The following is a 25,780-nucleotide window of genomic DNA, read 5'->3' as shown; positions in this document are numbered from 1 at the left end:
ATGTCCTCAGTTTCATTTCCTCTTCCCAGAGTAATGTTCACGCTGTTCTAAACTGCTCATGTATGCATGAGTATACAATAATGTTCGCAAGGACTGAGTGAATTAACATATTCAGCTAGCACCGTTACCGCTATCAGAGCAGGATTCCAGTGCAGACACTTGTGTCACATAAGAAAATTCTTCAGTAATTTGTAACCTCTAAAATTCATCATTTGAACAAGAAGTTAACTACTTAAAGCCAGTTTTCAACTCTTATTTTCACTCTAACTAAAAGCTGGTATCCCCAGTCTGTCACTGTGTAGCCTCTTCTTAAGCTCCTTCATCAGATATAAACCAGGAAAAGATTCAGCCGCCCAAATGATAGTCACTGCACACCCTGGTTGTGAAAGTGAACAGCATGTCCTTTGCAAGTACAGAACTGGCCTAAATCATTCCGCTTTGCATTTGGGCTTCCAGAGTGCAGTTTCTACTCATGTTTCCATGACTTCCTAAGGTCTGCTTCCTTAATTCAGAACACATCCAAATGCGAGATGTTCAGAAATCCACCCATTAGGAAAAAAGACATCATAAATCCAGGTAGAACACAAAAATTAACAGGCAAAGTTATAAACTAAGAAAAGATGAAATGCTTAATACATAGAAACAAAGTTCTACCCCAGAGGAGGGTGGACAAAAACCAGGAAGGAACAACTGTCCAAGGAACAATAGGAGGAAGCAAGTCTCTGAAAGACAAAATCATAACAATAAAAACCCCAAGTGTTTTGTTATCAAGGCTCTTAATATGCTTCTGAGGGACTGTATAAGAGTATAATGCAAGCCCTTATTATGGAAATTATAATAATTTTAGAAATGAGATGTCATTCATGACAAAAACTACACTTCCTGAGGAGGGCATGGAAGGAACTGCAGCTCCCTCCAGCCTTCAATTCCAGTGCAACATTACAGCTACAAAATCCTCTTTTTGTTCTGTATTACCAAGAAACTATAAAGCCACAATGAACTAAATCCCAATTTCCTGCAAGCCAAGAGCTTGGAAAGAGAAGTTCTCAAAGGCATTGGCATTTCGTGCATGGCAACTGGAAGCACCGATACACAGATTATTGCCTTTGTTAATTACATGTTCAGAGTCTTTAATGCAGCACAATATAACTTACACTGGTAACAGAGTCAGCTCCTACAAAACCCATGCACACTGGTGCAGAATCCAGTGGGAAGGGTGGAGGATCCTCTCAAGTCACACAACATTGTTCTGAAAGACTAAGCTATTATCTATTCTGCTTTACACTTGGATATAACTGTTGTTTCCCAGTTCAAATTTCCACATTGTCTTCATCTGTATCTTGCAGCATCTCAGCCCTACCAAAGCAAGAAGAGCATGGAAGCATCCAGGTCTTCCTGAGAACTGAGGAGGAATAGGCAGGAATAAAGGCTGATGAGGCTCAGCTCTGCGAATTTCTCAGTGAGTATCTGTCATATCCTTTTACCTTCTGTTGGAAATGCAGTGTAATGGTTGAGACACGGGCCTTTAACAATGCGTTATATTTAAGAAACTTCTCAAAAATTAATATAGATGAAAAAATGCAAAGCTTTACTCTGAAAAAAACCCATTCTTAAATGCTCGGGAGACCTGGAAATACAAAGTCATTTCATGTTTCCTTCCCAATAAATAATCCTACACTTCACTGCTGTTCTGTACCAACAGCGCCTGTTAGCCTGGCTCATCTGTTGCAGTACAACAGTTTTCTTCAGGCATGGATCAATAACATTCCTTGCTATACATCAAAAAACCTCTTCCAGGCAGACTCCTGCACTGCCCTTGGTGCATTCTGGGACTAAGCTCATCCTTATGGCAAGCAGTAACTCAAGATTACATGTATTACCTTTCCCCAAGAACTATTACAGCTTTTTTTCACTACACTCAGAACATCTGCAGGCTGGGAATCCACGTACGAGTAACTCCAGGGCAGACATCATAAATCTCCACCACCACCACCATTTATAGCTCAGCAAAGTGCTTTTGGATCTAGATGACTCCTGCGAACCTTGCACAGAACTACCAGCTCCAAAACATGAACTCTGGCAACTACTTACTAGTATTCCACTAGTCCCATCTCCAAAGACCAATGTAGGTACGGAAGTCTCAAACCCAGGGCAGGCAGGTTTTGCCTGACTGGGTTTTCGATGCACACTGCAATTCAAGATGGCAGTTTCTGTGCATTAAGAGAATAACCCACATTTTGCTTGACACAGATGTCACGATTTGGGAAAAACACACTTTTTCCTGTGTTCCCTGGTGCTTTTGATAACACAGACCATGCTTTCAGGCCCCTGCATACAAAGATTTCTCCAGGCATGTATTTTCATTTAAAACTGGCAACACCTTGATGGCACGTCCTAGACTGGGAGCGTGAAACATGACACTGCCTAGCAAACAGAACACCCAGGCTTGGGTCATCCTGTACCTCCAGACTTCCTCAGCCGCAAGTGTCACTGCAGGCTGCCAAGTAACAGGAATTTTGACTAAGTCCTTCGCTGTGTTTTCCTCCTCACCTTCGCAACCTTAAAATTTTCTTTTTCTGTTTTAAACCTTGGTTAAATGTAGAAAGTCACAGGATAGCAGACCATCAACAGGAGTGGTTTATGAAATCAGGGACCAAGGATAGGTCAATCCATTAGATTGCCCATAACTCCACTTAGACCACTGTGCAGTTCTGGTGTTCCCAGCATAAGAAGGACACAGAGCTGTTGGAGCAAGCCCAGAGGAGGCCACAAGCATGATCAGGGGCTGGAGAACCTCCTGTATGGAGACAGGCTGACAAAGTTGAGGCTGCTCAGCCTGGAGAAGAGAAACTGCGTGGAGACCTCAGAGCAGCTTCCAGTGTCTGAAGGGGGCTACAAGTATGCTGGGGATGGAAGCTTCATCACGGACTGGAGCAATAGGACAAGGAGTGGTGGGTTCAAACTGAAACAGCGGAAGTTCAGGATAGATCTTAGGCAGAAGCTCTTCCCTGTGAGGGTGCTGAGGCGCTGGCACAGGGTGCCCAGAGAAGCTGTGGCTGTCCCATCCCTGGCAGTGTTCAAGGCCAGGTTGGATGGGGCTCGGAGAAACCTGCTCTAGCAGAAGGTGTCCCTGCCCATGGCATGGGGGTTGGATATGTATGATCTTAAGGTCCTTCCCAATCCAAACCGTTCTAGGATTCTATAACAGTGGGATCAATCTCAAAGCCACACTTAAGGAGAAAGAATACAAATATAAACAGAAGGAAACATTACCCCATTCAGCAAAAAGTAAAACAGAAAACCCTTGCATTTCTAGGGAGGAACTCCTCCTGAGCACTTGCTGCTGCCTCCACTCTGTTCATTTTACACTCCAGTGAGAAAAAATCTTGCCTGATTTAAAGGATTTTTTGCTCAGGAAAAGCAAACTTGACCTGCAAAAGGACTTGCAAAAGAAGTAAGGCAGGCTCAGGCAATCTGCTATTGGTATTGCTAAGGACAGGAGCTCTCATGGAGTGAGATCAGACTGTCTCTTCCAGGTTTTTAAAGCACCGATTACCTGGGTGAAAGATCATTCCCGTTATCTCCGTGGAGCACCTACTACGAAGCAAATTCTGGTTCATGATGAGGTTCATGTTAATCTGAATGGAGTATAAGCATTTCGCTATGATTTCAGAAAAAGGGACAAATTGCACACAGCCCTTGAAAGACCACTTTCCACCCATTTGCACCCCTTTATCCCTCCCTCTCACCCTGCACAGTGTGGTTCTATGTATGCTGCTGCTATCCCCAACTCTTTTCCAGAGGTAGAACACAAGAACATTCTACTTCAGCTCTGATTTTACAGACCTGCAACCCAGTTATTAGAAGTAAATAAAAGAAAGAAAAAAACCCAAGCTTTTCTACCTGCTGCTTCCTATCCACAGACTATTTGTGGACTTTTCATAACTTATTCTATCCTAATTCCACTCTCACTCCTGTCTCTTATTCATAAAATCACAGACTGATTTGGGTTGGTAGGGACCTTAAATCTCATCCAGTTCCAACCCCCTGCCACACGTTTAACACCTAGTATGGGAGTCCATTGTGAGCAATTTACCTAATTAAAACAATGATAGCAAAGTTGCTGTCAGACTTGGGAGTGGGGAAGGAGGGCAAGGAGTAAATGATTTTCAGAATATCTGTTTCTAACAATAGCTTAGCTCATACCCAGACAAAAGTTCTAAGGAAAAACATTCGAAACTCATACCTGATAAAAGTGTGGCCAGAATGTACTGATGGCAAGTTCTGCTTTCACCCATCCTTCTGTAACAACCCCCGAGACATTCCATATGGGATTGCCCTGTGGTCCTCCATTCACCTTCACGTAGACGTTCAGAGAGCCAGGACTTGAACGGTCTCGGCTGGACAGGTAATAGTGGAAGTCAATGCAGTGGGTGTCATTTTCCTTCAGTGTAGGCAAGAGCAGGTGAGCTTTCTGCCCAGATGCTCGCCCAGAGCTGTTCACCATCATGAAGGAGCCTATAAAAGAAAGCAGAAAGAGAAGGAGGTGTGGTTTTACCTGGCTTTTGCAGTAGAAGAGAAGTAGTGGCTATCCCAGCTGAGGCAGTGTTCAAGGCCAGCTTGGATGGGCCTTGGAGCAACCTGCTCTAGTGGAAAGTGTCCCTGCCTGTGGCAAGGGTTGGAACTGGATGAGCTTTAAGGTCCCTTCAACTCAAACCAGGCTGTGATTCTGTGAAAATCAGTTTCATTAGAAAAGTCAGTGATTCCCTTAGAAACCAGAAAACAAAACATCCATCTGAAGAGCTCAAACTAAGTATTCTATGCTCATTGTTAGGTAACAGAAAGAAAGGGTATTAAAATTTAAGGTGCATATGCACACAAATAGACTGAGGACCAACTAGAAACACTTTAATTAGATAATTTCAAAAATAAAGATAAAAAAACTGGGCTTTGATGTATGATTTTATAACCTGTGATAAAACAGGCCCTGTAACCAGCAATACAGTGACAATGCAGCAGCAGCGAGGCTCTCCTGCCTTTCACAGTCCCCCAGCGCCACATTCAATAAAGAACTACTACCACAAAGGGACCCAGTTCACAGCTGTTGTCTGCCTACATGGCCCTTTCCTCTTTCAAGCCAATCTGTACCTGTACCTTGGCACTAGAAACTTAGAAAGGTTGTAATGCGTTAAAAAGAAAACCAAACCATTTTAGGAGCCCAAAAGCATGAGGCTTGCAAGCCTCAGCAATACCTCAACTAGAACTAATGCAACAAAGACAATTACTCTTCTAGGAAGGAAGAACAGGCTTGAATTTAGGGAAGGAAATATATACTAAGGCAATTTATGAGTTTGTTAACCTGGAAGCTTGCATTGTATTAACCATGGCACTTGATGTTGAATTGACATTTTGACTCATCAAGCCGCTATTTCGTAGCACATTGTGTCTCGACTCATGTCTTGGCAGATGCATCAAGGTGACAAATGTTAGCAATAAGGCAAAACATTATGAGAGTTATTTGATTTAATTCTGTTGAAAGGCTCTCCTTTACGTGTGCACAGACACTCACCCTTGGAGAAAGCTAAAGAAAATACCAAGACTGGGAGGAATTTGTGTGTCAGCAGCCAGGCATGATAATTTTTAATCAAACACAGCCCTCTTGACACGCTGGTTCTGATGCTGCTGCAGATGTACTTCTTTGCTGGCATCTTGCAGCTCCCAGAAGATTGAGTTTGAAAAGCCCTGCCTCACTCCTAACCTATTGACTTCCCTATTCCAGCATGGTGACACTGTGAGGAGCCGGATAACCACTTTGATCAATTCTGAGCAGTGAACAGCCAGATATTCTAAACTATATCAACAGAAACCAGAAACCTGCTCCTACAAAAATGTTTTTTCCCTTGTGTTTCTATGATAGATGGGTGTTTTGTAAAGCACTGAAAAGCATGGATGCAGAAGGAAGGCAATCTTTCAAAGAAAAAGAAAACACAAGAAGCCTTGGGAAAATCACACCAAATGCAAGGAAGAGGGTGTGCTAAGAAACAGGAAAACCGAGAGGCAAGATGACATCATTTTGATATGCTGAAATCACAATGGCCCCAAATAAAAAAAATCCACATTCACAGCAAGGACTTCAAGAAATGTAAGAGCTGAATCCAAACTTCTTAGCATCTCTCTAATAATTGAAGTCCATAACATGGGATCTTGACACATTTCACTGCTGATATAATTCTGATCCCCATCAACCACAAAATCTCCTTCTTCAGCAAGTACATGCTAATCTTAAAACCTACCCAGGTAAACAGAAATGCACAGACACTGAAATTTGGATTCTGTTTCTCTGACCCAAGATAACTGATTATCAGTAAGTATTACTGATGAGGTTTGAAGAGGAAGCACAGGCAGACAGTCAAGGCTGAAAATGTGACAGACAGCCTGGATTCTAAGAGTAATTGTGACACTTCCTTCAACAATCTCTGTCAGCACACACAGTCTGCCTGATCTTCCCTTACAAATTATGCAAGAACAGTCGTAAGAACTACTCTTCTGTTACAGGGCAGTGACACAAGAGAGACGTGGAGCTGTTGGAGTGAGGCCAGAGGAGGCCACGGAGATGCTGTGAGGGCTGGAGAAGCTCTGTCCTGGAGCCAGGCTGAGAGAGCTGGGCTGGGTCAGCCTGGAGAAGTGAAAGCTCTTTGAGGGTAGACCTTAGAGCAGCTCTAGTGCCTAAAGGGCCTCCTGGAAACCTGGAGAGGAGCTTTGGACAAGGGCCTGTAGGGACAGGACAAGGGGAATGGCTTTAACCTGCCAGAGAGGAGATTGAGATGAGCTCTTAGGCAGAAGCTCTTCCTTGCGAGGGTGCTGAGGCGCTGGCACAGGGTGCCCAGAGAAGCTGTGGCTGCCCCACCCCTGGCAGTGGATGACAAACCTTCAGCCATGCCCCACTTCTGGCCATACAGCTCCAACCCAAATCACCTTTGCCATTGAAGCCTCTCTTTCCTCTTGTGCTCTTCCTCATACCAGAGAGCTCACTGACAGCAGCATCTTTGCTCAAGCCTAGTCCACAACAGCCAGCATGGGGAGCCAGGGAGGAGGCAAGATGGCCCTAACACCCCAAAACCTCTGAGCAGTTAGGAGCTGGCAGGTCAGGAGCCGGGGCTGCCCAGAAACAAGACACTGAAGGGAGCGGGCGAGCTGAAAGCAGGCAAGGAACAGCAGAGGGTATCCATACAGGTACTGTGTCCAGCAGCACAATAAAAACACAGAGCTCTCAAAGGTCACATCTCAGTGAAAACTGCTCAGAGAGATGGGCAGAAACCCCATGAAGAGACATCTCAGAAGGACATACCCAGCCTCAGAAAGTGCTTCAAAATGTCACTAGAAATCCTGCTCCAAGATAAGAAAAACACTGCTTAGGGGACTATATATTACAGCTGGTGGCAAGCAGGACTGCTGTCAAGCTGATCCCATACTCTTTGGTCTTCAGTTGCTCTAGAAAGCTGAAAACCACTGGGAGAGAAACCACAGATGTGACTCTAACTAAAACCTGCGCCTCAGCCTTACTGAGGCAAGTTTACCCTTCTCTTTTGTCTTTAAATACTGTCCCAAGCAAATCAAGTCATTGAAGATGGAAGGACCACGAGTGTCCAAACAAACCACTGTGGAACAGCTCCTCTGGATCTAGGAAGGAGCAGGCCAAATGACAAAAGCAGTCTCTGCTCAAAGAAGAGGCATCTGCAAGTAGAAGAGGGGAAGCAGGTCACTGGAACACTTCAGAAACCATCTCCTGTCCTCTGCTTGCTGCAGAGACATTGCCACAGGAAGCAGAAAGGAGTGATTAGGAACAGTGATGCAAACTGCAGAGGGACACAGGATTCCCAGTCATGAAATCAAAGGGTTTCACTGGCAGCTGACACAGCTCCTGCCACCACTAAAATTACTTAAAGCACTGCTCTGAAGAAAAAATATTCAAAAATTGCCTGGAAAATAGTTCTGAGAGCACCATGGATAACTCCATAAGGAGAAAGAGGGGGAGACATACACGTAGCCATACATGTGTAGCTATATACATGTAGTTGCACATGTAGATACGTATGTGCGGATATATATGTATAGATATATACACATACACATATATATGCACATTAACACTTTCAAGACTGGTTGACCTGATAGTTAGCGGGCAGGGAAGCTCCATAACATGCCCTATGGATCCCAAATGCCAGTGCAGGGTGCCAAGAGCCAGCAAAGACGCCATGCAGGGAGGGTCAATCTTCCCTGAGAGCGAGACCAGGACCGAGCTCTGGCCCACACCAGAGAGGGGCGAGGACAAGAACATCCCAAATGTGCCACAAGCCCCTTTCCCACCACCACCACTGGAAGGGACTGGGAAGCACACACGGCCCCGAGAAGCATCACTGGGCTGGGAAACCACTGCGGGCTGGGAAACCGTGATTTAGGGCAGGGAATCAGCAGCAGGGGAGGAAACCACGGCCAGGGGAAGCTGCTGGGCTCCGCTGGGCGCGAGGCTGCTGCAGCAGCCGGGACTGGCGGAACGTTGGGGGGCTCCTGTTGGAGAGGGGCCGCTGGCCCAAGCCCGGCTGACACTGACCCGCGGTCACGGCAGGTACAGCAGCAGCTCCCGCTCCTCCCGGCCCCACAGGTAACCCCCAGCCGGCTCTGCCTGCCAGCTTCGCACCCCAGCACCTCTCTGCTTCTCCCAACAGAGAGGTTCCCCTCCACCTGCCAACGGCAACGGAAGTGTCTGCTCTGAGCTCCGATGCTCTGGCCATGCAGCGACCGACCGCGACCCGTGCGTTGCCCCTCTCCCGGGGCTGCCGCTGTCCTTGGGGCCTGCCCAGGACCAGCCTGGCCCCCACCACCTGGCGCAGGGGCTGCCAGGGCCCCCGGGGCAGCGGCTGCAGCTCCCCTGCGCCCATGGGCAGGAGGCGGCCTCCACCGAGGACCGGGCGCCCACGGGGGACACCATGGCCCCCGCCGGGCCCCAGCAGCCTGCCCGGCTCTGCTGACGACCACGAAGCCCCGAGGTGAGGCCTGGGGGGCTGAGGAGCCTGGGCGCAGGCAGCCAAGCTGAGCAGAGCTTGCATCGCCCCGCGCCCGCCTTCCCTTTCTTGCTTCTGCAGCAGCAGCGGCCACCCCAGCAGCTCCGGCCGAGCCCATGCAGGTGTCCCAGCAGGGACCAGCCGCCCTCGCTGGGGCCTTTCCCGAGCGGGCAGCGGACGCCAGCTTCACCCGTCGGCTCCAGCCATCGTTTGACCCCAAGCACAGACGCGGCACCATCCCCGATGTGCCCGCCTGGGATGGCTTCATCCAGCAGTTCCCTGAGCTCTCCGAGTACACTGTGGGGGGGGGGGCAGGGGACACTGAGGACACCGTGCCTGACCTCTCCATTTCCCCAACAGCCTCACCATCACCGAATGCTTCAAGGAGCTCTTTGACTTCCTGGAGCGTGTGGAGAATGGAGACTGCGCTCTGGACCAGGCGCTGCTGGCACAGCTCCCCGACAATGAGGACAGCACCGTGACCAGTGATGGACCCAGCTGTTCTGCTGAGATGCCCCACGAGCTCCCTGAAAACTGCAGGCACATGGCGCAGGGCGGCTGCTCCAAAGAGCCATTGGTGGTGGGGGGGCTGGGGGCTGGCCAGGACACAGCTCCTGATGTCCCCAAAGTCCCCATCCCAACCAGCTCCCTCAACAAGCTCCCCTTCCTCTTGGTGTACGGGGCAGAGGGCAGCAGCACTATGGAGTTGGAGGATGCTGACACCACCTTCCATGGTAGCCCTGACAGCCTGGACAGCACCGACTACCACAGTGAAGTCCCTGATGGGCTGCAGCACTGGGTGCACATCAGGAGAAGCAAGGGCTGCTCAGTGTCAGCAATGCTGGCAGATGCTCACCCCTTCTGGGGGGTGCCAGCCTCCCCCTTGCAGGACCCACACGGGGAGCAGGTCAGGGGGCCAGCAGACCTCCCCCCTGGCCACCACTGAGCCCCTCGCACACTGCAGAGGAGAGCTCTCTGGAGAGCTCTGTGCAGAGCTCTGAGGACGCTGCAGAGGCTGCAGGGGACAGAGCTGTGGAGAGTCCCCAGAAGGATCCCATGGCAGCTCCTATGGAAAATCCACTGCTGAGCCCCCGCTGGCAGCCCGGGGTGCTTCTGAACCGCGTGCCACTGCGGAGTGTCCTGGACCCGGCTGCCCTCCCACCCCGTGCACCCGTCACACACAGACTGGTGCAGGAGGCACTGAACAGCCAGCCCAGGGTGCTTTTAAAACAATTACCAGCACCAAGTTCTCTGGCCAGCAACTCGGCTGTAACCCAGCACCAATCACGCATCACTGACACAGGAGGCATTGCACAGCCAGCACAGGGTGGTTCTAAGCCATTTGTCACTCCCCCTGGGGCTCATCTCATGCCACAGGGTGCACACACTGGCAGATGTGGCCAGCAGGCCGGACAAGCGCTCTGTGCCAGCCAGCACCACCAATGAGCGAGAGTCCTCCCAGCAGGACAGTATCCCAGCTAAGAAAAGGAGAAGATGGTGCTCCGCTAGCTGAACATGCACTAGGAAACGCTGTGCCAGGGCCAGACACACACAGGCACAGCACAGCAGTGGGCAGCAGCGCACAGCGGGCAGGCAGCAACAAGGGGAGAGATGAGGATGCCCTGCACCGACTGCACGGCAGCTTCCTGATCTCCATCCGAGTTTGCACCTGCTGGGGCAAGCAGTGAAGGTGCTGGGGCCACTGTGACCATCGCGACAAAACCGTAACAGAGCCGGCAATGACCTCAACAAACCTGGAAGAGAGCGCCATGGGGTTGCTGAATGTCAAACAACAAATGCCAATCATGACCACAGGAGTGCACCAGTGTCAATATTGCACCAACCAAGACTCCCTGATTCCTATCCATGAGCTGATCCATTGAATGGAGAGCCAAAGAGTGATCAGCAGGACCTTTAATAGCCCCATATGGCTAGTGCTAACGTCTAACGGAGAGTAGAGAACGGTCACTGAATTGAACTGTGTGATGCTGTAAACACTGGATACTATTGCTGCCATGGTGGCCATACACCCAATACAGCAATGGACACCTCGTGGCACCCATCTCCACTGCTCCAGTTTGGAGGATCTGAACCCTTTTGATCATCACATTAACGAAGCATGGACTCCATAAAATTGGACAAGTGCAATGGAGCTAGATTCAGAGTAAGCTTCAACATGCAACAAGCCAGGACCACACACCGCCCATCTTTCCTGCCTGGAGAGACACATGACAGATGGAGCCCCAAGTCGTGGACTGAATGAACTCAACAAATGTTTGTAGTGATGATCCACAGACTAGGAGAATGATATCTGTGTGTGTGCATACATGTATGCATATATATCATATATATATATATACATATATATATCTCAAAGGACAGGAAAGCTGCTGGTGGAAAGTGTGAGACCTGGCATGTCATGAATGGTATGGAATAAGGGGTGGAAACGGCTGTGGTTTCGGCTGGAATAGAGTTCCTTTTTTTCCTAGTAGCTGGTGAAATGCTGTGTTTTGGCTTCACTCTGAGAACAATGCAGATAACACACCGATGTTTCACTGATGCTCAGTACCACGCACCCTGATCAAGGACTTTTCAGTCTCTCATGCTCTGCCATGAGAAGGGCACACAGATCCAGGAGGAGCAGACAGGACACCTGACCCAAACTATCCAAGGGTGTATTCCATGCCAGAGCACATCATGCCCGGTATAGAAACTGTGGGGAGTTACCTCAGAGGGACAGATAGCTGCTCAGGTCGGATATCGATCAGTGGTGGTGAGGAATTGTATTGTGCAGCACTTGAGTTTCTTGGGTTTCTCCTCTTCCCTTTCTCTTTTTAGTTTTATATCTTGTATAGATATAACCTGTTGGACTTTTGTTGTAAAACTGTTCTGATCTCAACCCATGGGTTTTACATTCCTTTGATTCTCCTCCACATCCCATCCAGGGAGGTGGGATGAGGGGTTGAGGAAGCAGCAAGTCCAGAGGAAGCCACAGGTATGACCAGGGGCTGGAACTCCCACTATGGAGACAGGTTGAGACCATTGGGGCTGTTCAGCCTGGAGAAGAGAAGGCTGCGTGGAGCCCTCAGAGCAGCTTCCAGTCTCTGAAGGGGGCTACAAGGATGCTGGAGGGGGACTGTACTGATAGGGCAAGGGGTGATGGGTTCAAACTGGAACAGGGGAGGTTCAGGTTAGATCTAAGGAAGAAGTTCTTTATTGTGAGGGCGCTGAGGCGCTGGCACAGGGTGCCCAGAGAAGCTGTGGCTGCCCCATCCCTGGCAGTGCTCAAGGCCAGGTTGGACACAGGGGCTTGGAGCAAGCTGCTCCAGTGGAAGGGGTCCCTGCCTGTGGCAGGGGTTGGAGCTGGATGAGCTCTAAGGTCCTTCCAACACAAACCATTCTATGATCCTATCCCAGCCACGTGGCACAATCACAAAGTACAGACCCCACCATATCACAGGGCTCACTAAACAGGAGAGCAGCAGCACAGCAACCACTGAAAGAGCACCAAGTGTTACACCTCCTGCTGAGAAAAGCACTCCTTACAGTGCAGCTCTTGGGCTTTCTACCCTTAGCAGAAATAAGACATAAGAAGCGTGCACCCTCCCAGGGCTGGCTGCTACACTTGGCAGCTGCCATCACCTCCTCTGCGTGCAAAGATGGCTGCCCACAAACCAGCTACCAGGTTTCGGAGCCATGGACACCAGCTTCGCACTCACTGTGCTTTAGCAGGGCAGCAGAGGTCAACCAGGGCTCTAAAACAAACTCCCAGCAGCATCAGCTTTGAGATACCACAGGAGAGGAACTGCCCCAGGGAGCACCGCAGCCAAGATGGAGCCTGGCCCTGGGCTTAAACAGAGCTCGCGGGGCACAGGCGGGGGTGAGTGAGGCCCCGCGTGGGGCCCATCAGGGCCTGTGCTGCTTGGTGCGCGCAGGGCTCCCTGCTGCTGCCTGGGTAGGGGCAGGTGGGATGGGGTGAGGGGGCTCAAGCTTGGTTCAGGTGTGCTGGGACACACAAGGAGAGGAGGAAGCTTCCGTGGTCTTTCTCCTTCACCTTCATTCACTGTCTCTAAGCGGCTGCTAAACGCTGGCCTGACGCTGCCTGTTTTTGGAGCTGTAAGTGTGGCTGCACCCTGTTTCAGGAGGCCTTCCCCAGGAGAAGCACTGATGGCTTCTGGAGTCCTTTTCCCTCTCACTGTGCAAAGCCTGCCCCAAAGGGTGAGTGCAAACACGGCTGGACCGAGGCTGGGGGCACAGCTCCAAGCTCTGAACCCTGCTGCAGCTCCAGGCTTTGCTGGGGTTCTGGTTTTGCTCTTCCTACAAGACCCCTACGTCTTTAAAGAGCTCCATGCATGCACTGGAGACACGTTAAGAGCCGGCCTGTGGCCAGCACCGCAGTGTGGCTGCCCAGCCCTGAGGGCTTCTGCAGAGCAGGGGCCTGCAGCTTCCTGGTGGCCAAGTTGAGAGAACAACTTGTGCAGGGTTTTCCTGATGGATCCCTGAGCCTTTGACTGAGCCGTGGCGCCGCTGCCCTTCCTCCTCCCCAGCATGGACCCGTGGCTGAACATCCTCAGTGGTTTTTGATGGAGGGGGGATGGACCAGCCCCTACAGCTGTGCTCTCAGGTCAGCCTTTGCGCTGTCCTGGCTGGGTTTTATACTTGTAGTGCTGCTAGGATGTTCTGTTGGGCATCTGGGGAAAAAAATAACATCCTTTAAATATCAGCTTAGTATTTGCAGTGTCCAGTTTCCAAACCGCATCCCTATCAGCAGGATGGGAGCAAAAGGAAGGCTTTTTGCCTTGCTAACGTGTTGCTGGTGGTGCCCAAAATGGAATGCTACAGCACCACCCAAAGCACCAAAGGTATCAGGCACGGGGATGTGAAATACAAATCAAAACCTGGATGAAGTCTGTGTCCAGCTCTGGGGCAGCAGCATAAGAGGGACGTGGAGCTGTTGGAGCGAGGCCAGAGGAGGCCACAGAGATGCTGCGAGGGCTGGAGCCAGGCTGAGAGAGCTGGGCTGGGGCAGCCTGGAGAAGAGAAGTCTCCTGAAGGGGAGACCTGAGAGCAGCTCCAGTGCCTGAAGGGGCTGCAGGGAACCTGGAGAGGGGCTTGGGACAAGGGCCTGTAGGGACAGGCCAAGGGGAATGGCTTGAACCTGCCCGAGGGGAGACTGAGATGAGCTCTTAGGCAGAAGCTCTTCCCTGTGAGGGTGCTGAGGCGCTGGCACAGGGTGCCCAGAGAAGCTGTGGCTGCCCCATCCCTGGCAGTGCTCAAGGCCAGGTTGGACACAGGGGCTTGGAGCAAGCTGCTCCAGTGGAAGGGGTCCCTGCCCGTGGCAGGGGTTGGAGCTGGATGAACTTTGAGGTCCCTTCCAACACAAACCAGGCTGGGATTCAATTGGGATAGGTGTTTCAATGATAGATGAAATTAGGGAGAAATTCACTTGCACAGATTCCTTTATAAAAGTAACAAGCTTTCCTCAGGGAGAAAGTACAAGAGCGTGTAGGAGAAGTTCAAAGTAATAATCACAATTTGATTTTTCTCCACCCACATAAAGGGAATCACAAGGTAATGTCAATGGCCTTTTGTGCAAGTGCTGACAACAGGCATGGAGCCTGAATCTAGGAACTGACAACACAAGCAAGTGAAACATCCATCCAACCAAAAAGCACTTAGCAGAATCATGAGTCTGACTTACTGAAGAATAGCCTTACAAACCACTGTCATATGCAAATTATTCATAGCTCCCTATTTATAGCTTGTGATTTATTTTTAATACAGTATGTCTAGAGACACAGAAGAAAATCCCAGAAAAACCCAACTGTCTGGTGAAGTCCTGGTAAGAGGCATTAATTTATATGGGAGTGGAAAAGATGAAATAGTTCCATTTATAGTGCCATCTGTCAGAGAACAGTACTCACACCTCACACCTTGTTTAGAGCAGTTTCGTAAATACTAACTAAGCCACATTCCTTATTTCTGCAGACTGAAGTGTAGCAGGTCCTACAGTACCTGCTGCTGGCCAAGACCCAGGCACAGCATCTCCAGCCTGTCCATTGTCGTGGTGGCGGGGGAGAACTCACAGTTCAGTCACAGTAATATGCCAACCTAAAACATGCAGTTGTGCACACATTATTATATCCCATACTCTGTAAACTGGCCTCCAAATGTACCCATCTATATACAAATTCTTGTCTTTCCACAGCTTGAACTTGAATGGGTATCCTGTCCCCTGTCCTCTAAGACCTCCTAATTGTCACTCTGCATGCTCCAAGATCAGCAGCTGAGATCACTTTCTACTGACAAAGAGGATATAGAGATCAGCTCTTAGGCAGTTCTTCCCTATGAGGTGCTGAGGCGCGGGCACAGGGTGCCCAGAGAAGCTGTGGCTGCCCCATCCCTGGCAGTGCTCAAGGCCAGGTTGGACACAGGGGCTTGGAGCAAGCTGCTCCAGTGGAAGGGGTCCCTGCCCTGGCAGGGGTTGGGGCTGGATGAGCTTTAAGGTCCTTCCAACCCAAACCAGTCTGGGAGTCTACAATTTCACGCGCAGGAAAACTTGTCTGAACAGGATACATCACTTAGATATCATGAAAATTGGGGGGGGGGGGGGGGGGGGCAGAGAGGGGAAGAGGAAGGGGGGGTGGCAGAGAGAAAAAACAGCATTTTAGGGACAACTGTGGTTTTCCTTATTATCCTTAATAAAATTGACATACTGTGATATAGAGCCTGACAGCCTTCTTTAGCCTGAAAACAGAACTAAGGCTGATGGGACTTACTCTCAATTTATAGGCCTATATGTGCAAATAAAATAGATACAATCTGGTCCGGCACCAACAAAGCACTTGCCATATTCCACTTGCCACATATTCCACTCCTATACAGAACTAGAGAATGAATTCACATGTCATAAATGGAAACTATTGATCAGTGGATGACTGAAAGCCACTTCAGTGACTGCAGGCAAGAATCTGAATAAAACCCAAGGTATCCTGCAGAAACTCTAACAGACCACTGCATATCCAATTCTGCAGAATAATAACAGTAGGGAAAAAAATCATTTGGCCTCCTTTTGTTCACCTCCTTAAGGCCACTTCCTGTGTCATGAACGCTGAAGTGAAAACATGATTTTTGGTGGCAAAATTTATAGCTATTGGATGAAGAAATAAGCGGCTTGATTATGATGTCAATGAAAATTAGTGCTCTTGGATCAACAGGTTAGAGCAACTAATATCTTGCTGGCTTTGTCCTGTGTAAGTGAAGTGAACATGTTGTGTTGGGAACAGAGAGAAGCAGGAGGATGGGAAGCTGGTAAATAAATTCATTTTTAAAAATCCCCTCAACCCCCAGGCCCATAAAGCAGCATTCTCTCATAGTTATTAAACAGAGCACTGGAAATTGGGAAATTAAACCATGAAGTGCTCTCTTGCTGGCCATAAATTTCAATTTTTCCCCTGCTTGGTGGATAATGATGCCTTGATAAGCGTCCTATTATTGATGCATCTGCAACATATCTCCTCTTTCTGGAGCTGAAATGCTACTCGGTAGCAGATGGTGGCTATTGTGTTTACACATCAGCACTTTATGATTGCATTTTCTCACGTCTGCAGTAAAAAGAAAGCCATAATTGAGTTTTTAATGGCTTTGCACATTGTTCATTAAGATTACATGAGTGTGTGCTGACAAATGACAGCTGAAGAAATGAGGCACCGAGAACCCTCGTGATCACCACACAGACCTCAGCTGATGTGGTTTCATTACTGCCTTTGAAGAACGGGCTGTTTAAAAGTGAAATTATAGCAACCATTAAAGGCTGAATGTAAACTTGGAAAGAAAGCTGTCAAAACGCTCAACTTCAAAATGAGACTTTGGGAACCTTGAAAACCACAATCAGGTACATCGTGTTCTCTTAAACTGCAAACTCCTTCCCAAAATAAAGGAACAGGCTTTCCAGCAGCTCCATCAGGCGCATGAGCATGTTTTAAACACAGTTTCGCTTATTGCCAAAACCAACTCTATCTGCAAGAAAGTGTGATGTCTGTCCTTGTTAAGGTACCACCACCATGGAATAATCCCAGTTGGAATGGCCTCAGGTTCCAGCTCAAAGCAGGGTCAGCCATGAGGCCAGACCAGGTTTCTCAGAGCTTTCACCTATTTTGTGTTACACACCTCCCAGGAGGGCAGCCTGTCCTGCCCCTGTGGAAACCTGCTCCATTGCTCCAACTGCCCTGTTTCCCTGTGGAAACCTGCTCCACTGCTCCTCTGCCCTCACAGTTCTTTCTTATAGTCAGTCCAAAATCTCTCTTTTCAACTTAAACCCTTAATCACTTGCTGCAGAGATCCTGACTTGGAACTCCTGACAACCTCCTCCTAAGTACTCAGGAGCCAGTGCTAGGTGCCTGCAAAGCCTTCCCTGCCCCAGGCTGACCAACCCCTGCTAACTCCTCAGCCTGTTCTTACAAGGCAAGTGCTCCAGCCCCACAGACTTAGTGGCATTCATTGAATTTGCTTCAGTTCATCAGTGTCTCTGATATTATGCCCAAAATTGGGCACAGAATGCTCAATGCAATCCAATGAGTGGCAATGAAAGGGGGATCTCTTCCCTTTGTCTACCGGCTACGATCACTTCAAAACAACCCTGGAAGCCATTAGCCTCCTTTGCTCCCAGAGCGTGCCACTGGCTCATGTTCAGCTTGCCATCTGCCAAGGGTACTGTGAAGAGGAATTTCCATTTCAAGCTGCTGATGGTCAGCCCTATCAAGTTTTTAAAGTCAAAAACTGCATCATGCCCCTTCGTTGATGAGCCACACATGATCTTCCTCCTGTAACTTCTGTTGAGTCAGTCAGGAATAAGACTGTGTCACCAAGTTCTATAGCGCAATTAGACATTGTGCTGGGGAAAAGAAATATGTATTTCTATGCACATGCTTTCAGCTACTGCAACCTTATTTGCAGTCCTTACATTATGAAAAGTTGTCATTACCCACCTGCATCACACTTCCCACATTTTTACATCCCTGCTCTTCAGACTCGTGTATATCACCTGAGCAAGGCTCCGAAATCTCTGTTCCCTGAAGTCAGCAACATTTGTACCAACTCAAGATTAACCAAGCTGTATCTCCTCACTGCTACCCCTCCTTCAAGTATTAGGACAAAAATCAGACTCATGGGGTTTAGTTCTCAAATGTGGCCATACTGAATTAATCTATTAGTGAAACAGTTTGATTCACAGACATATAGCAATATAAAGCGCAAGGTGAGTTCAGCATAATTCATGAGGCCAATCCATTCACTTGGGCAACTGTCAGAAAATAGGGAAGTAGTTTTTTAAAGAGACAATCTGCTCTTTGTAAAGAACTTTTCTTCTGAAAATTCATGTCATGGATGTTGGGGGGGGGGGGGGGGGGTGTCAGAAAAATCTTAGAATCATAGAATGGTTTGGGCTGGAAAGGACCTTAAGATCACCCAGTTCCAACCCCCTGCCATGGGCAGCAACACCACACCATGTCGCCCAAGACTTCGTCCAACCTGGCCTTGAACACTGCCAGGGATGGAGCATTCACAACTTCCTTGGGGACTTCATGCCAGCGCCTCACCACCCTTACAGGGAAGAACTTCTGCCTAAGAGCTCATCTCAATCTCCCCTGTCAGTTTAAACCCCTTATAAATCAGCTGGAAAACATTTGTGACTGATGTTTGCTGGAACAGCGTCAGTGGTGAAATCACCTCTCCCTCTTCACCAACAAACTCACATTCCAATTTACAAAGCAGAACTCTGTCAAACCTCAGAAGAGCCGTTGCTCTGAAGTTACAGCCATGAGGACCCGCTCTGAGTATCTCCTGCTTACCTCTAGGCTCCACTTATTTCTAGAATTTTCTTCCCCAACATCATAAAAGTTTATTAAATAGAGGCCAATGGCAGCAGTTGGAAGCCCAGATTCACTGCGAGGCAAACCATGGGGCATGCTCTACCATCAGAAACAGTTCTAGAAACCCCAGCAGTGAAAAGTGTTTTAGTAGATTCACTGCCCACATTCACTGTTGTTCAGGTCACTGCTGTAGTACACTTGGAGCATCCTTACTTCATTGGTTGTAAATATGCATAAATTTGCAGTGCTATAAAACAAAACACCCTGTAAGCACTGGAGCCATACTAGTCTGAGGTGAAGAGTCCTGCAATAATAAACATAATTCTCTATAAACAACGAGAATTCTCTATAACTTTAATTATACCTTCTTCATTACACTGTCTTCTTTCAAAACTGATGGAAATGTGCACTAAACCCTGAAAACTGTATAGATTTTGTTGCATTTTAACTCCAGGAGCCTGACAAATATTCATCTTATCAATCACTATCTTAACACTTTCGTAAAATGCAAGCAATATATTGAAACACTTAATAGTTTAGGCTACTGAACAGCAAATAAACAAAATAGGGGTAATGGCCATAATTCAACATAATATCTTCATTTAAACACATTGCAAATCCCAGCCTGGTTTGGGCTGGAAGGGACCTTAAAGCTCATCCAGCTCCAGCCCCTGCCACGGGCAGGGACCCCTTCCACTGGAGCAGCTTGCTCCAAGCCCCTGTGTCCAACCTGGCCTTGAGCACTGCCAGGGATGGGGCAGCCACAGCTTCTCTGGGCACCCTGTGCCAGCGCCTCAGCACCCTCCCAGGGAAGAGCTTCTGCCTAAGAGCTCAGCTCAGTCTCCCCTCGGGCAGGTTCAAGCCATTCCCCTTGGCCTGTCCCTACAGGCCCTTGTCCCAAGCCCCTCTCCAGGTTTCCTGCAGCCCCTTTAGGCACTGGAGTTGTTCTGAGGTCTCCCCTTCAGGAGCATTCTCTTCTCCAGGCTGAACAAGCGAAAGAACTCTCTTGGGATGAAATGCCAACAATGAAGAAGTTCAGAGGTGTTGTATAGACTTTTCTGAAAAGGTAACTGCTACGTGTTACATGTCTCACCTTTGGTCTCAAATCTGGTACTCCTTTTAAAACCAAAATTCCAACTTGTTACAATGCAGCAAAGCATTATTTTAGCAAAGGCTGAAAATAGAAAGCTCTCCACCCAGGCAGATACAGATTCAAGGAAACCATGTTATAGTGCAGTGACCAGAAGGAATTCAATAATTAAATCACTTCATCTCAGCTACTGCAACATCAGCAGCTCTTCTTGCGAGGGGCAGCAAGAAAAAGTCAAAAGTCTGCTGCCTCTCAGTATGAAAACTGCCAACAGGAATGGGATCTGATCTGCCCAAACAGACCTGGCATGCACAACATTAGGATTAGAGTTTCTGTTTTGAAACCCTTGTCTTTCCTATGAAGGTCTGATACATGTAATGGTCATCAGACACAAAAAACCCTAATAACACATGAGTATCCTCATCGCCTTCCTGCATTATCCAGGTACAGTGGTTGATCGATTATGACATTAAAAACTTAACAGCAATCCTTTCCCAGGGTGACCTTTTTGCTCTACTTGTATTTGGTGTTTCTCTTGTATTCAGAGAAAAAACAGAATTGGAGAACACTTGTTCACTTTTGCCCAATTGTCTCTTCTACCATTTTAAAAGATGAAGCACACATGCTACAATCCCTGTTACTCCTCCCTTTCCAAGTATGGAGCAGCTTCTGTGTGATGCAGTCTCATTTAAGACATGCAGATGGATGGCTCAAGGACCATAGTAAGGTTGAATATAATTTGGTTTCGTTTGGCTACTCTGAAGCCACCGATGTTGTACCCTATCCTGTGGTCACCCTGGTGCAGCTCAATGTTCCCAGTATTTCTCATTACATCATTCTGTAATTAGAAGCAGTTGACATATCAGCCAGAATTCCATCTCTCATTAGCAGACATGCAGCTACATTAGTAGCCAACATTTATGATCTTTGCAACTTGTGTAAAGCTTCCATACGCTGTGCATATGTAACACTTGCTAGGAAACGGCAAAGGGATTTACTACCTTTATATTTGTGGCAGAAAGCACATATTAAACCTAAAGCCAAAATACAACTATGGAAACCGATGTCTGAAGAGGAATTGTTTCTTCAACAGTTTGTTTTTCCATAGCTGTGTTCTAACCATATGGTCACTTGTTTGCACATTTAAGATATCAGAACGGCAGCTCTAACCCCAGAATATGGTGAGGTTTATAGGCTAAGCTATTTTTGCATCACATTTTCGACTTTGCTGAGCTCAGTTTCAGTGTGCTGGTGCTGTTGAAGGCAGTGGTGCTATTCTGGGTGGAAGGGAATTTGGCACACTGAATACAGAAAATACTCCAGGCCACCTCAGAAGGCAGCACTCAGTGTGGCAGCGAGAGCTCCTCAAAAGGAGCAGCTCAGAACTGCCAAAGCAGAGGCTGCTGCAGACCACTGGAGAGGCGAATTGGCACAGGAGAAAGGAACCTCCCTGACTCCAACCCACATCTCCCCAGCTGCAGCCGCTGCCATTGCTCATCCCCATGGGAACCACATTGCACCACAGTTTTAAATACCAATGTTTGTTTGCCTGCCTGAACTCCTGTTACAGTTATAGCATGGGAATAACTACCAGCATCCTCTTTTTCAGGGATATTGTCCTGCTCAGGTGGACGCTTTCTAGCTGAGTGTTATTGACAAGGTGGCCAGAGAAGCTGTGGCTGCCCCATCCCTGGCAGTGTCCAAGGCCAAGTTGGAGCAATCTGCTCTAGTGGAAGGTTGTCCCTGCCCATGTCAAGGGGCTGTAACTAGAAGACCTTCAAGGTCCCTTCCAACCCAAACCAGACTGTGGTTCTATAATCCTATGACCTATTTCAAGAAGAGAAAAGGAAATGCCTTCTTGAAGCAGCTCGGTTGCCAACAGTGGCTGTACTGGCATTCAGAGAAGAATACTATATTTAATCCAAATAAAAGATATTTGTCCATAACATGATCAAGTTGGTGACTGGCTCATGACAGAAAACAGCATTTGTGCTTCAAAACGTCCCAAACCATGCAGTTGCAATTCAAGATTATAAAACTAGATACATCATTACACAAAAGTTGAATCATTATTTAAGGAAACATCTGACAGTTACTGAAACTTGCCAAATATTTGTACTGAAATAACTTGACAGCTGCGTGCAGTAACAAAGCATTTGTGTGGTTTGAAATCTGCTGCCTTTGAGCCACTGTATATACAGTTCCATATTTTAATGAAACTAATATGCTCAGCACACTTCCCATACACAGAATTTGCAACAGCTTTATTATGACTCACTTCTTGCTCAGTTTGATATTAGGCCCAACACATTTACCACTATCTTCCAAGGCTTTTATTCCCATGTGGTTTTTTGAGCCCAGCTGGATGCCTGTGTAAATATTTTTCACTCAACTGTCCAGCAGAACACACAGATTTATTTCCTGTGGACTGCGGCTCATGTGGAACCTCACAGTGGCACACACATGAGGTTATGTTTTTATTAGAAATTAATGCTATCTGACGAACCCCATTTTCTGGTCAAGGTTTTCTTGCTGTGTATGACAACAGCCATGCTGAGAACTGCAGGTGATGCTGTACTGACCCCATGGCAAGAGAGTGGAACTGGATGAGCTTTAAGGTCCCTTCCAACCCAAACCAGGCTGGGATTCCATGATACGGCCATAAACGCACTGAACTGTCTGGGAGGATCTCATTTAAAGGACAGGTGAATGTAACCACATCACAAATATTGCACCAGCTCTTGGCACTTTGTTTTAACGGATGGAGCTGAAGCATACGGACAGGACAACGCTGAGCTTTCACAGAATTGTAGTTTGCAGAGTAAGAAGAGTTCATTGCATTAACCAGAAATCACACATTATCCAGAAGACACAGCCCCTAACCCATCCCAAGGATCCCAGCTCACTTTGTCTCAAGTTCCTCACAGCTCTCAACAACTTTTCCTGGCAGTGCCACCCTACACATTTAATTGCTGATCTCCTCTCACAGGATGCAATTTTATACATTATCAGGAAGGCCATTTGGTTCATCAGCTGTTAACCTCCTGCCACATGGGACTATCTCCACTAGTCTTCAAATCCCACACAGAATTCTGTCCCCCTGAGGATTACTTGAGATAATAAACTCTCGGGAGTTATTTCCAAAGCTTGGAAATCCCTGGTAAACCCAGGTTTAATCCACTGTTACAGTGGCATGGCAGTAATTTCTGTACAGTAGGAAGTCAGAGCTTCCCTCTGCAAAGGCTCTGCTGGTTGGACTTCCATGCTGGATTCACCCTAAGTGCATTCATCTGTTCGCTATTTCCATCTCTGAGCTTTCTGGGATCATACTGTTTTCTCTAAAGAAAGACATTTCCCTGCTCTTCTTTTCAGTGGCCAATGAAACCGCCATGAAAACCCCACCTCAGCAAAACAACCACTTCTCTGCAAAATTTCATCCAATTCTGAAGAAGATTTGCCATTCCTCACCAAAACCATGCCTGGTCGTTGGCTCCAAAGTACCTTACACTGACAACCAAGCAGAAAGGTCCGAAAATAGACACAGTAATTCCTAAAACTAAAAGCAGTGCAAAGTAATCATTTAAACCATCTGACGGGTACATTTTTCACAAAGGGAAGCAGCTAATGACTGACGCGCTGCTGACTCACTGCTCCTTGTCTCCTCCCACTAGTAGGTTTATTTAAATCTTCTATCTCTTATTACCTTATTCTGAAGTTCTCATTTCACCCCACTTTAAAGTGTCTATGCTACAGTCTGAATTTATTCTTAGGAGGCTCCTTTTCACTTCTAAAAGTAGAATGACATTTTTATCCTCAAAGTTTCCATCTATTTGCCAGTCAGCACAGTCCCAGCAGTCTCTCCCAGATGGAACTTTCAATCTTCAAAGATGTCCCCAAATGTAGCAATGATTGAATGAACGTGGAGCTGCTGGAGCAAGTGCAGAGGAGGCCACGGAGCTGCTGCGAGGGCTGGAGCAGCTCTGCTCTGGAGCCAGACTGGGACAGCTGGGCTGGGGCAGCCTGGAAAAGAGAAGGCTCCTGAAGGGGAGACCTGAGAGCAGCTCCAGGGCCTAAAGGGGCTGCAGGAAACCTGGAGAGGGGCTTGGGACAAGGGCCTGTAGGGACAGGCCAAGGGGAATGGCTTGAACCTGCCCGAGGGGAGACTGAGCTGAGCTCTTAGGCAGAAGCTCTTCCCTGTGAGGGTGCTGAGGCGCTGGCACAGGGTGCCCAGAGAAGCTGTGGCTGCCCCACCCCTGGCAGTGCTCAAGGCCAGGTTGGACACAGGGGCTTGGAGCAAGCTGCTCCAGTGGAAGGGGTCCCTGCCCGTGGCAGGGGTTGGAGCTGGAGGAGCTTTAAGGTCCCTTCCAATCCAAACCATTCCATGATTCTACGGCTTGCTCCAACGTGTAAGCTATACTTCCTGATGTGAAGAACAAATAGTAGTTAAGTTTCCTGCGTACAGCCCCATCTTAATGCTTGTACTGAAACAAATGGCAAGATAAGGATGTTCTCCAGTAAAAGGGTAGCTCTGATAGACTTTCAAGTCACTAACTCTATAGATGGTGAGAAACATTTTGGCAGGATTACACATTTTATCCATCAGCAGACAATGGACACTGGGACATGTTCCCAGCATAAACAGCATTAGAAATTAAAATCCTAAATAAAATATCTCGGAACAAATATAAAGTATTGAGACTTGCCTGGAGGCAATTCTATCACTGCAGTTCAGGTGGCTGAGAGGTAAAGGGAAAACTCCAGGCATGTCTGCAGAACCCGAATGCAGTTTTCAGCACTGGCATGACTTCAGAAGGGAACAGATTTCCCTATAGGCAAGGTTTCTCTCTACTATTCGAAGAGTTTGTAGCTGAAACAGTTTGTAAATACCTTGGGTAGAAGGAACTCAAAATCTAAGTGAGCAGCTGTGGCAGGTTCTGCTCCTGTTGTAAATGAACCTCCCCCTGAACTCAGCATGATCAGCATCAGTGCCAAGTCATTAACAAGCAGTTTCTCAGTAGGATTATCTATTCCCAAAAAATAATCACTCCTCATGGCCTTGCTTCAAACAGGCCATTTTGGGAGGATTTACACTGAGTTTCCACACATTCCTGCAAAAAGGCTCACCTCAGCACTCAGACACTATTTAGCTTTCAGTTTTCCCATTAATCTCTACTACAGAAAACTACTCCAGGGTCATACTTCTATTTTTCCTTGCTTAATATGTCAAATTCTTCTCTTAGGACAAGAGCTATCAGGGTTGTAGTCTGCTCCAAGAGTCAACAGTGTTCAGAAACGGGTTTTAGGATAGAGGTTTCCCTGGCACAGAATCCCAGACTGGTTTGGCTTAAAGGGACCTTAAAGCTCCTCCAGCTCCAACCCCTGCCACGGGCAGGGACCCCTTCCACTGGAGCAGCTTGCTCCAAGCCCATGTGTCCAACCTGGCCTTGAGCACTGCCAGGGATGGGGCAGCCACAGCTTCTCTGGGCACCCTGTGCCAGCGCCGCAGCACCCTCACAGGGAAGAGCTTCTGCCTTGTATCTAACCTGAACTTCCCCTGTTCCAGTTTGAACCCATCACCCCTTGCCCTGTCATCACAGTCCCTGATGAAGAGTCCCTCCCCAGAATCCTCGTAGCCTCCTTCAGAGACTGGAAGCTGCTCTGAGGTCTCCACGCAGCTTCTCTTCTCCAGGCTGAACAGCCCAAATGCTCTCAGCCTGTTCAGTTTCAGAATCCTGTTTAAACAGCCAGGTGTGTTTCAG

The 25,780-nt window shown here is 47.9% G+C and overlaps 1 protein-coding gene across 1 annotated transcript in view; it reads right to left on the bottom strand.

The window, feature by feature from the left end:
- PTPRT (protein tyrosine phosphatase receptor type T) overlaps positions 1–25,780 on the bottom strand; it is a 475,914-nt gene that overhangs the window by 286,559 nt on the left and 163,575 nt on the right. Inside the window, exon 3 of the mRNA XM_065691506.1 lies at positions 4,247–4,518. Within this exon, the coding sequence (XP_065547578.1) occupies positions 4,247–4,518 (272 nt within the window). The remainder of the gene's footprint in view (positions 1–4,246; positions 4,519–25,780) is intronic.

The sequence above is a fragment of the Lathamus discolor genome, chromosome 11 (assembly GCF_037157495.1).
Source record: "Lathamus discolor isolate bLatDis1 chromosome 11, bLatDis1.hap1, whole genome shotgun sequence".
NCBI lineage: Eukaryota > Metazoa > Chordata > Aves > Psittaciformes > Psittacidae > Lathamus > Lathamus discolor.
The sequence above is the reverse complement of the archived record's forward strand: the minus strand, read 5'-3'. Positions and strand labels throughout refer to the sequence as shown.